We start from the raw sequence: 12,651 nt of genomic DNA on the forward strand, positions 1-12,651 counted from the left end.
ATGCTTCCAATGCATCCAAAATACAGGATACATATGAAATAGACTGGCTTGCCAATAATAAAACGAAATTAACAAAGAGGGGGAACATTTAATATTTGATTTAATTAGATTTAAATATAGCTGATAAAATTTTCAGTGGGTAAGACATTATGGTATCTTGGTTGCGTCTGTTCACCTGTCTCATTCATTTGAAAAGAATAACCTATATCTGAAAGATAAGATCAAGAATAATACAGAATAATACTTCCCTATAAAGCAGATTTTAACACAGCATACACCAAATTGAAGAAACGAGGAAAACCTGATTTGCTGAAGAACTGCTTAAGAGATGCATGTCGATATAGTAGAAAGGAGAAAATTGGACCAAACTTGGTCCTACATTTTGACTTGAAAGTGAGATGGTTAACAGCTGGAAATGTGAAAAATTAACTGTAAAGTGATGTAGTGTGGTTCAGACAGATGAGAAGTGCTTCACCCTGTGTTAGAGTGTAACAAAGTGTGTGAGAGGCAGAGAAGTGTGATTTATTGCAGAGCGTTATGCAGTTGTAGGAATCACTAATGAGGCAATCTGTATAGGCTATAGGTTTAATAATAACCTATGCTGTTGAAAAAACTCAAGCCTAGTTTTTGACACAAATAACACGTGACCTAATATTTACATCTACAAAATGTCTTGTTGTGTATGTATGTTGTTGTTCATCACAAGTGTGATACACAACAACAACATACAGCAGAATCATAATTCTAACTTTCCATTGGCTTCATGTGTCATTGATGCTGATGAGCAACAATTATTGTTATTGCTGTAAACTGTAAGTGATGTATCAAAAGGTCACTTTTTCCAAGAGAAGAACATTTTAAATATTTGAATTTGGAGTGTGCTATTGTCCACATCAAACTAATACAAATTCAACAAAAAGCACTATGCATGTATTTGAAGTCCTGGCAAAATATAAATTTAACATGCCATATTGTGCATTTTACCCACCCGGGTATCCTATTTTGTTATGTATACTGAGGAAAAAAAGGAAAGACATTTGTCTCAGTGGCCGAGTGCAGAGACCCCGGAAAGTAGGAGGTTGGATCCAGATGACAAGCAGGATGCAGTTCTTGTGATTTATTAAACAAAAAACTTTGATAAGCTTACATGGATTCATGGCATTCAAGTCAAAAAACAGAGGTTGCGTTCCATAAAAGTAACAAAATCCAAACAGGGCAGATGATCCAAATGGTACAACAAAATAATCCAAAGAACACATCTGACTGAACAGAACTGAGGCTATACTGACACAGGACAACACACAACCAGGCAGGCAGGGTAATCAAGCACAGGTGAGAGTCATCTTTGCAATCATGGCAGACAGACAAAAAGCAGAGTCTAGCAGACTAAATACAGAACAAATGCAGAAAACTCGACCAGAAAATAAAATCACAACAGGCTAAACCAGCAGTCGGCAAATAATTCTGGTATTGGGCCAAATTTTTCTCAAGCCGTTACATGGCGGGCCAGAACAAAGTCAATTTATTTCAAACCCTTGGATATTTATGTGCTCAGTTGGTTCAATTCCAAAACTTTTCTCCCCACCTCCCTTGTTAAATAAATTGTTTAGCCTATAAGGACGCTTTTGCATTATGCTCACAGTAAAGCATGTGCTGCAGTGTATGCGCGTCCCGCCGTTTGATCCGCATTCATAAATCCATGGACGCTTTCATTTCCATTTCAGAGGAATCCAATCACACGTTTACTGACTGCTTTTTCAGGTGTCAAGCAAGCCAGAGACTCTTTGAAAAGTTCTGAAGGACATTCAAAAGTAAAAGCTTGTAATAAACTCAAAATGAAGCATTGCTGCAAAAAACATTCGTGCTTTTATTTTGTAGGTACAATCACTTAAGAGGAAGTGATTATGTGAGTAACTGTAGCTGTCATAACAGATCTATTTCAACACCAGCCGCTATTCAAAGCAATCTGGACGTGGCCCACAGGCTGCCTATTGCCAACCACTGGGCTAAACCAATAACACAGGGAATAATAAAACTGAAAACCTTGCAGCCTTAAAGACCGTAACAGACTATAAGAATGGTTTGTTGCTGAGTTCAGACATACAATTGCTATGCATATTAGGAAGGTGCTTAGCCCATTGTTTTTGCTTAATAATGCTTCTATGATAAATACATGTAATTGTATCTCTTTGGAAACTAATTCTAACTTTGTGCAGTGTAATTATTCTTCAAACATTATTGTGTTAAGTGTTTGGAATTCAAGGACAGTGCCTGCACTTTACTTGGAGCACTTATTTTAAGCTCACTTGTTGCCATCTGTCTTTGTTTACATCTTGCTCTCACCAAATACATAATTCTAACCTTGATTGTGTTCAACAAATTGGAATCAAGGAAATGTGATGTTTAATGTTTTTAAATGACAAAAAGAAACTTGAGCAAGTAGAGAAATTTATAAATCAACCATGTGTTAAACTGGTCGTGCAGAACATTTGTCTCCTCTTCTGGCAGTGAGAGTAATTACACAAACACTGTCGAAGCGTGCTCCTGACTTATGCCTACATGTGAGCTCACCACAGGCTTGAAATCGTTAAAAAAAAACAAAAAAAAACAGACATTTCCACAGTTCCCAGACAATAATCCATTATTTTGGTAGAGTAAACGCCATAGCTACATGTAACATTGCCAAATCATGTTAACATATTCTCTCCAATGGACCTTTATTTTTTAAAGCAATGGTGGACTGTGGAGCTCTCTAAATGGCTCTGGGTTACACTCCTATTCAGCTCTGGCAAACCAATCACTGCTGGTTGGCATAAACATCACTATACTGCAAAATACAGACAGATTTACCTGATTGTGAGAAGCTTAATCAGCATTTTGTGAACTCGTTTGGCAAGGCATTAGACATCAGGTGACAATGAGTTTGCTGTGTGAAAAGCTCCTTGAGGAAGAGAGAAGTGTTTGGTCAAAGGACATCCTGTCCAGACTCCTCTGACATCTTCCCTACTACTGCAGCCAACATTTTGCTGTCACGAGTCAGGACAGTGCTGCAGATCCATGTTGTTGGCTTGTGTTACAGCGCTGCGGTTGGGGAATTGTTGCTGGCACACACAAATCTTGAGGGGAGGCCTGTTGTTTCCTATTATCATCATATAGTGTCAGACAGGAACAGCATGTTCTCCTGCACCCCATCTTGTCTCTTGTCATGTCGTATATTTGTAGTGGTCATGCCCTCCATTTAAAGGTTACAGAGGCTGAAGAAGAGGTAGTTGTGTGTACTTAAGGCTGTCAGTGCAATTGCCAAACCGTGCCTAACTTTTGGATTGCCATGATTCCACTATATTCTCTATACATTCTTTATTTCTGAGTTAATTCAGCCGGCAGGGCTGAATGCAGGAGACAAAGTTTGTGGACCCAAATGCAGACACAGAGATGGTGAAACTTACAGTGCAGGTGACAAGTCCAAAAATCCAAACGAGAAAGTAATCCACAAGAAACTGGGAGACATAAAACTAAACAGGAGACTAATTAGAGACTAAACTATATACACACAGACTCCTGTCGAATCAAGCTTATTACACACAGGTGGCACTACTCAGACAATCAGAAAAAACACAGGAAGTAAAACATGACAGGAGACTCTAGGGCAGACCAACTACAAACTAAAACAGGAAGTAAAGCTAACTGAAACATACAAGGAACAATGTAACAAAATGAAACCTAACAAAAACAACATAAGTGACTTGTTGCCAAAAATGAACAAAAGCAAAGAACACATAGACAGTAAAACAAGACTAGAAACACTGATGATCTCATAACAAGGCAACCTGACGAATAAACAAATGACCAAAGTAACACATACACATACTACAGTGAAGAGCAAACAAGGGCAGGGAATGAACCCAGAAAAAAATACAAAACATATCCAACCAACCCAAATCTGTGACATTTATATTCACATTTTCAAGTGGCCTTTTGTTGTGGCAAGCCACACACCTGTGCAATACCCATGCTGTCTGATCAGTATCTTGATATGCTACACCTGTGAGATGGATGGATTATCTCAGCAAAGGAGAAGTGCTCACTAACACAGATTTTGACAGATTTGTGAACAATATTTGAGAGAAATAGGCCTTTTGTGTACATAGAGAAAGTCTTAGATCTTTGAGTTCAGCTCATGATGAATGAGGGCAAAAACAAAAGTGTTGAAATACTGGTGTATTTTTATACTGAACAAAATTATAAACGCCAATACACTAGTTACCAGTTACTCCTGTTTGAGTAACATTTACTAAAAGCAGTGCACAGCGCTTTTGAGAAACTACTCAGCCTTTTTTCAGACATGAAGTGATATATTTGTGATTCACATTTAAAATTTACAACAAAAATATGGAATAATGCCACCCTTCTCTTTTAAATTCAAGCAAAAATGCCTCTACATTAAATCTCTAGTAAGTCCCTTTCAAATCTTCTTTAAATATTAAACACTTATTTCAATAAGGGTTTTTTTTCCCTCATTAATGTTGTAGAATAATTTCTCAAACTGTTTGTTGGTCAAGCCTTTGGTCCTTTAAAGGGACATAGAGGGGAGCCCCACTGTCCAAGGGAAAATAAAATAGGTTGCTGCCGTGGGGACAGTGCCTCTGTTGCACATCCCTATCATCATTTAAACATAAATATCATGTCATCAGTGCCAATCTCATGGTGGGCAACTTATCCTGGTAAGATAATTTATGCATGATGGGTTTTCTGATTTTTTTATTTATCACTGTAGATCACAAGATAGATATCATAAATTATCAGAGTAAAGACAAGACTTTCAATTTGTGTCATCATGAAAAATCAAACTTTACTTTTTGTTATAGAAAACTTTTTACAAACTGTAGCTGGTAGAATTGAACACACATATGTACACACATGCACAGTCTTCATACCATACAAACACAAATCATACCACCCTGGAGACCTCGGACCAGGATTTAGTTTGGAAGGTCTTCCTGCCTCCTGTGTGTTTACTGTCCACACTGTGTTCCATCCAACTCCCACATCCTAATTACCTTCTCTTAGTCTCTGTTGGTGAGTAGAGATTTGTTATTCCAGGCCATGTCCTTAACCTGTACTCACCTTGGCTTCCCTTACTGTAACCCCGGGATACACCTTTATAGGGAAAAGGATTAAAGGATTAAAGTGGGGAAAGATGTCCTTACACCCACTTATTCCCCCCACCCCATCACCTTCAATAGATCAAGTTCAAACAACCTTAAACTTGCCAAGCTGCAAATGACACAAATACAAGCTGGCTGGTGGCGCAATTAGTTAGACTTAGTTAGAATCTCTGGAGCAGCACCTCTATGGGTGGTGATGGTGCTGTGGATAAGACACTTGTCTTTGGTGTGACAGACCCTGTTTCGAATCCACTGTGAGACACCAATGGTTCCTGAGCAAGACACTTAACCCCTAGTAGCTCCAGAGGTGTGCGACCTTTGACACGTATAGAAATTGTAAGTTGTTTTGGATAAAACCGTCATCTAAATGAATAAATGTAAATATGGGAGAGGCTTTCTGGCAGAAGGTTTTAGTAAAATTCATAATTTTGATAATGTATAATGACAGATTATGTAGATTTTAGATATTTATGAAATTGGTGTCTGTGGCCAATAAATACAACTCATTTAGCTGATACAACCTATTAGTCAGGTCAAGTCACTTTATTTATATAGCACATTTAAAAACAACAGGAATTGACCCAAAGTTCTTCCCAAATACACAATAAACACAAATACAAGTATACATGAATAAAAAGAATAAAGAGTATATACCACTGTGTGACCCCAAATATCAATATTTCAATTTCACAGTCAAAGCTTCGCAGCGAAACAAGGATCATGCCATTTTGGAGATAATGGTGGCGCTCAACGTCTGATTTTACATAGAACTACCAGTTTTCTCCCAATAAGTTAATATAGAGCATATTACAATAAACATTCCAACGTTTAACATTGTAAATAAACATGTAAAAATAATAAAACTTTCAATAAATGTTTTTAAAGTGCGTAAATAAATCCAAAATTGTAACCCTAACCCTGGGTTGTCAGTGCGCATGTGTAGGCGTAGCGTGTATGTAGTGGGAGAAGTGGAACACTTGCTGAAGAGACGGAGCCCCAGCTTCACTGGTGTTGTGCCGAGTTGTCCGCACCTCGCGGGACTTTCAGATAATTTATCACCGTTGATGAACCACACAAAGAATATTTCATCGTTTTTAAATAGCCGGCTACTTGAGTTGGACCCGCGAGGAACCGCGACGTGCATGCAGTTGTCGGCAGCGTGGCATGCACGCAAAACTCTGCACAAGACCGGTGAATGCCAGGCGAGAGAGAGAGAGAGAAAAGGGGCTTCACAAAGCCTCAGTTTAGCTGGAAATTTACAGTGTAAGTTGAATGAATAGAGACTGCAGCTCTGCAGCTTCTCAAGATTAAAGCAGAGCTACCGTGTGTAAGTATTGCGGTAAAAAAGTAAAGTAAATTAAAATACAATTTTAAAATCAATTCTGTACTTCACTAGTAACCAAAGTGAACCAAGACCGAAGTAACGCGTTGTCTATTCTTTGTTCCAGTAAAAATTCTAGTGGCTGCATGTTGAACCATTTGTAGTCGAGAAAGTGTGGAATGGGTCAAACCAATGTAAAGGGAATATAGTGGTCCAGCCACAAGGTGATAAATGCATGTGTAACTGTTCCACATCCTTATGAGATATATGGCTTCAGTTTGGCTATGGTTCAAAGCTGATAAAACCTGCCCTTCACGACACTACTAACTTGCTTGTTAAAATTCAAATAGGTGTCCAAGAAAAAAACTAGATTTTTAACTACAATATTCAAATTTGTAGTCAGTGGACCAAGCAGATTACTTAAGCTTGTGACAGAGCTCGGAGGGCAAAATAGAATTACCTTAGTTTTGTTTTCATTAAGTTGAAGGAAGTTCCTTAACATCCAGCCTTTGATATCATTCAGACAGTGTGGTCTTTAGAGAGTGGATGCTTTCAGGTGTAACTAGCATGTAATACTGTATGTCATCCACATAACAGTGATACAAAATATTGTACTTCTCAAAAATAGTGCCAAGGGGAAGCATGTATAGCGTGAATAGGAGTGGGCATAAAATTGAGCCTTGAAGGATGACACATATAATAGCAGCAGGTGAACAATTTATTATTTTAACAGTACATTTTTTTCCTCTCAGGTAAAAAGTAATTTTGTGTTGCAAACTTCCTTGAATAAGCGTGATGGAATAATGTCTAAGGGAAAGCAGGTGGGATTCATTTGCATGACCACCTCCAAGAGCTGGGAAAAAAGCACAGATTGAAACTGCTGGAGGCAGCTGGATGGGTGATTTGTCTCTAAGGGGACAGAGCCTTAGTGTGCAATGTGAAATCTTATGTTGTCAGTTTTGTCGATGAAGAAGTTCCTAAACTTCTCACATGTTTTGGTAGAAGGAGCAGCAGTAGCAGCGGTGGTAGTGATAGCAGCAGCAGCAGCAGCAGCAGCTGGGTTTAGGAAAGAGTTGAACAGTAGTGTTGAACAGTATTTTAGGTCTATGAACATTGTTGTTAATTAGTTCAACATAATATTGTACCTTAGGGAATGGGACTGGGAAGGGTGGGAAGGGGCAAGGTAAAGTGGAATTGAACACAGATCTAGTGTGTGACCCTTCTGGTGAGCTGAACCCAATACAGATTGAGTCAGACCATAAGAATCTATGTGGCATCAGAACTCGTTGACCATAGGTTTTGATGGGCAACAGATATGAATATTAAAATCCCCTACGATCAGCAGTTTGTCAGAGCCGGAAGCCATAAATGTCAAAAGATCAGAAAACTTCTGGATAATAATATTCCTGTTGAATGTTGGGAAAGAAGACAGAAGTCTGGTCGTGGTTATGACACCAGGGAGACAGTGTGATGGTGTTGGCGATATGGATATTCCTCACTGTAGAATCTCCATGTATCAGCGATGTTGGGTCAAAGAAATGGGGCACAGCTGAAGGTCGGGAAGAGTGCTGTATTTCTGCAGCCGCATGTTGAGTGGTGGTAGCTGGAGACTTCCGCAGCGGAGGAGCAGCAGCCATCCTAGCAGAGGGATCTACAGCCATCCCTGGACTAGTGGGCCACCTGGGCTTCTCCTGATCATGACTTCTCTCAGTAATCTGCGTCACTTGGGCGTTGGGGGGTGGGAGTAGCACTCCAGTGATGGGAAGTTGTTGAAGTCCAGAATATCAAATCTGTTGGCCAGTTGGAGATCCAGTGTTGCAGGAGGAGGAGACGGACGTTGCCCCATGCTTAGCCCTGTTGACCACAGTCCAGTGCTCCAGTTGACGTGGAGTGGAACTCACTGGAGCTAACAGTCTACCATATGCTGGGCCGTTACCCCCGCCGACTGGACACTAGGGGCCTGCTGAAGCCTTGCAGCGGGGAAAATTGAAAAACTCTTTAGTGTCCTCTCTCGTGGGGAGCCCCGGTCATCAGGATGGGAGTATTAGAACATTTGACTTATTTAAATCACTGTGGTTAACAGGCAGAACGGCTCAATGTCATATGCATTAGAGTAAATCGTAATATTGTGTTGATTATGTATCCCAGCATTTAAATTGAGAACATGGTTTTGACTACACTTAAAGATACCCTGTGAAGCTTTCTTGCAAAAACATTCATATTTACATTCATTGCGTGTATCCTTGAGGCATAACAAATATGTTGAATGCATTTCCATCCTCAATAAACATTTGCAAAGCCACTTCAATATTTAATCAACATTTTTTCACAATCTATAAACCTAATTGGGACCCATTTAATTAGCACCACTCAACAGAGTGCCTTAAATAAAAAAGATTCTAATCAACACACAGATGGTTTTTTTTGATAGTGAGATTAAAAACAGTAAATCATCAGCATGATCACACAGCCACTGTTTGAAAGTGTATAGATAATCAAAGCCTTGAAGTGCAACTAATAAGTATGCTGATTCTGTTTAGAAAGATCTACATTTAAGACTTACAGTTACATTACATTGATATAAATGTAGAGAATATAGGCAGAAGAATAATCAGTATTAAATATCACATTACGCAGTTATTGAATATGCTGCCAATCATGATAATAATTAATGGTCTTTTTATTGCTAACAAACACTCTGTTAACAATAAAAGACCATTACTTATTATCATGGTAAAACACTGTCAAATAAGACAGTTATATACTGTCTTATTTATATTGGCCAGTGGTCTCCTTTTCCTCTTTTATTGGTGCTTTGTTGAAAGATTCTGCACCTTGAGTAGTCAAAGACACTGGGTACTTTTAATATATATATATATTTTTAACCTTTATTTTGTCAGGGGAGCTTAACTGAGAGGAAGCCTCTCTTTTGCAGGGAGACCCTGATCACATTTACATTGTTACACATTCACATATGGAAGCTGCCCAGTACAACCACAGTTAGATCTGCTGACCACTGGAGCAGTTGGGGTTAAGGGCCTTGCTCAAGGGCACCTCAATGGTAGTAAATGAGGGCAAGTGCTGCACCCAGATTTATCCTGCCAGTCTGGTGATTGAAACTCACGGTCACAAGTTCCTTGGCTGTAAGACTGCATTACCAATAATAATAAATGGAGGCCAAAAGAGCCAGAGAAATGGGGCCCGGTTGTGTGTACACTTGATAAAACTACAGATAACAGATTTAGATTTTAGTTAAAGTGGTCATATCATAATTTTATTTAGGGGTTGTACCAGAACAGGTTTACATGGTTTCATTTTCAAAAAACACCATATTTTTGTCAAACTGCACATTGCTGCAGCTCCTCTTTTCACCCTCTTTGAACACTTCGTTTTAGCTACAGAGTGAGGAATCTTACTTGTATAAAATCTTTTTTGGTAGTTGCACATGTGCAGTTCCAAGGTAAGGACTACTAGACAATCAGAAGCAGAGTAGGGCGGTCTGTGAGAAGCCGGTAAACACGGCTTCAGTTCAGCTGTTTATGTTCCCAAACCAGCTTAGCAACATGGACTGGAGAAAGAGTTTCAAAGTGGTGAGTTATTAATCTGTAACAAAAGTGTCTTTCATCAATAAAGTTATAACTGAGCTCTGTCTCTACACCACAGTAACAACTTTATGTCCATTGACTGCCTGGAGGGTAGCTAGTGTTTGGAAGGGAGAGGAGAGGCAGCAGGCGGACGTCACTGTGTGCTGCAGCCCAGTGTGTTTTTCTACCAGTGTTTTTGAGGGCTTGTCGGACTAGTCGCTAGGCGAGCATTATGATGCGCATTTTGCTGTGACGTCACAGCAAGGCGGAAGAAAGGGCTGGACTACAAACGAGCTGCTTTCAGGCAGTTCAGAGCAGAGTTTTCTGTGGGAGATGGGAACTCCCTTTGGGGTGGACTTTGGGCTTTTTCACCCTGCAAACCTATTACATGCACAAAAAAGGTATATAACTCAATAAAGGAGAGGGGAAAAAGACAAAAAGCATAATTTGACCTCTTTAAGTACGTGTTTTTTTAACAAATTGATCCATTTATAAGGATACGTCTTCATTTGCTGTGGAATAAATCCTCAAGTCCTTAAGTTGTGGATATTTTTAGCACTACGAGTGTGTGTGTGTGTGTGTGTGTGTGTGTGTGTGTGTGTGTGTCAGCCTTCCAGAGGTTGTTGGGGAAGAAGGATGTGTCCCAGGAACTGGAAGAGGTCCACGCGGAGGCTCGAGCTCAGGACAACCTACAAACCGCTTCTGTCTTACAGCTGCTGAAGAGCCAAGCTGTTCGCTGGCAGCTCATCACCGTCATCATCACCATGGCGTGCTATCAGCTCTGTGGCCTCAATGCTGTAAGATGCAGCTCATATTTCATTTTGTTTTCAGATTGTCAGTGGAATCCTTTCCTTTATGCTATTTTATAGTGAATTATATATTAAGGACACAATATTATTATTTTATGTAGTATTTATTTGAATTAAAAGTAAAACAGATGAGATTCAGTTGAAAGGAATCGATAATGAAAAATTCTGGTAAAGATTTGATTAGAAATAAAACTTCTTTCAACACCATATGCATGGCAAACATTCTGTATATCACCCAGATTCAAGGAAGGTTAAATCAAGGGTAACTGGACTTGGTTGAAGATCCCCTAACCCAAATCCAGTTGCCCTTGATTTAACCTTCCTCAGACAACTTTGACCTGGATGACTGAGAATATTCACAGATAAATCAGCCAGAGACTTGCTTGAAGATGTTCTGTCACACCTCCAGTCACATCTTCAGTCACACCTCAGCTTTGTCTATCAGTTTTGGTCCTTGGTGGACACAAGTGCCAGTAGCAGGAACGTGAAGAGTGTTTCTTATTGTACTCGAGAGACTCAGACACGAGAAAGAGCCATTCTGCTTTCTTCTTTCCAGATAACACTGCATTATAGTTTTAGGAAGTGCTCTTCACTATGAGCAAATCCTTTCACTTCAACATAGTAATTTGATCAATATAAAAATATTGTTTGTACAGCTTTAAATGTACAATGGCCAGAAAAATTAGGATAAAACGTTAAAAAAGTACTATTCTTATCAACAGAATGTGAAGAAGTAACCCTTCTGACGTCATGTTAAAGATGTCTATGTATCATTTTGCAGAGATATCTACTGAAATTAGCATGCTAACCTGCTTGCCCCACCCTGTCCTGTGCTGTAATACCACTTGCACCAGTAGTCACTGTAGTGTCCAGTCTACCTTCAGACTAAGTTAAAGGTAACTTACAGGCCCCTGTTAGAGTCACAGAATTCTAAACTCCAATACAGGTTCACCCTTGCACTGGAGCTGTAGTTTTTATCAAGTCAATCACAACACTTCCTTTTGCTGCTCCACAAGACTTTTATTGAGCTGAGAAAAGCTGCTGCTTCCTGTAGCCTTAGTGATCCTGACACATGACAGCTAACTCTCCGGTGCATAAAAATTAATACATAAAGACATGGACATTTAAAAGATTTTTGTGAGCAGATAAGATTTAAAAATGTCAGTATATGCAAAAGCATTTCTATCTCTCCCACTTACTTTAACAATAACCAGGCATTACATTACAGGAAATGGCCCTTAACTCCAGAAAGGCTTGGGTGTGCTGTCCTTTCACAGTCCTATCAGTGACAGTGAAAAAATCAATACCGTCACAGCCTTATTTGTCAGTGGTTTAGGCTTAGCAGCACATTGCAAACACTGTTGTGTACTTATTCATTTGCAAAGGTTAAATTTTAAAAAGTATTCTTGCATCTGCCTTAAAAATAAAAGTTTAAAAACTGTAAAGAGGAGATAGGAGTTCTTAAATAGCCAGTTTCTTGCCCCAGTTACAGTGGATCAGTCTCTCTTAAGGGTTGTTCTCAGTACTGCTGTGTATGAGAGCCCGTGGGCATGGAGAAATCACTGTAAGTTACTCTGTTCTGTGCACTTTGTTGACAGGAAGAGATGTTTAACCATCCTCCTCCTGCTGTGTTGCAGTGTACTTGGTGTGTGGTAATGACTGTTGTCCAATTATGGGACCTACTCTCAGTCTTGAGCATAGAGATGCCAAGAATACCCCTGCATGAGGACAAAAGTTGCTGCTCTTCGCTGCCATCCACCACCTAAAATAAA

At 39.5% G+C, this 12,651-nt stretch overlaps 1 protein-coding gene and 1 long non-coding RNA gene across 8 annotated transcripts in view; one reads left to right on the forward strand and one right to left on the reverse strand.

The window, feature by feature from the left end:
* The window catches only part of slc2a9l2 (solute carrier family 2 member 9, like 2), a 147,439-nt gene that overhangs the window by 59,504 nt on the left and 75,284 nt on the right, over positions 1-12,651 (forward strand). For all 7 annotated transcript variants that reach the window (XR_006821594.1, XM_046029024.1, XM_046029026.1 and 4 more), the window contains one exon: positions 10,680-10,867. Coding sequence is in view for 6 of the 7 variants with exons in the window: in XM_046029024.1 (XP_045884980.1) it covers positions 10,680-10,867 (188 nt within the window). In the remaining variant the exon portion in view is untranslated. The remainder of the gene's footprint in view (positions 1-10,679; positions 10,868-12,651) is intronic.
* Positions 1,103-3,915, reverse strand: LOC123956670. The gene is made up of 2 exons (XR_006821596.1): positions 2,851-3,915; positions 1,103-1,794 (listed from the first exon to the last, which is right to left on the reverse strand). It is a non-coding gene; the product is annotated as an uncharacterized LOC123956670 (long non-coding RNA).

This window comes from Micropterus dolomieu, linkage group LG18 (genome assembly GCF_021292245.1).
Source record: "Micropterus dolomieu isolate WLL.071019.BEF.003 ecotype Adirondacks linkage group LG18, ASM2129224v1, whole genome shotgun sequence".
NCBI classification, from domain to species: domain Eukaryota; kingdom Metazoa; phylum Chordata; class Actinopteri; order Centrarchiformes; family Centrarchidae; genus Micropterus; species Micropterus dolomieu.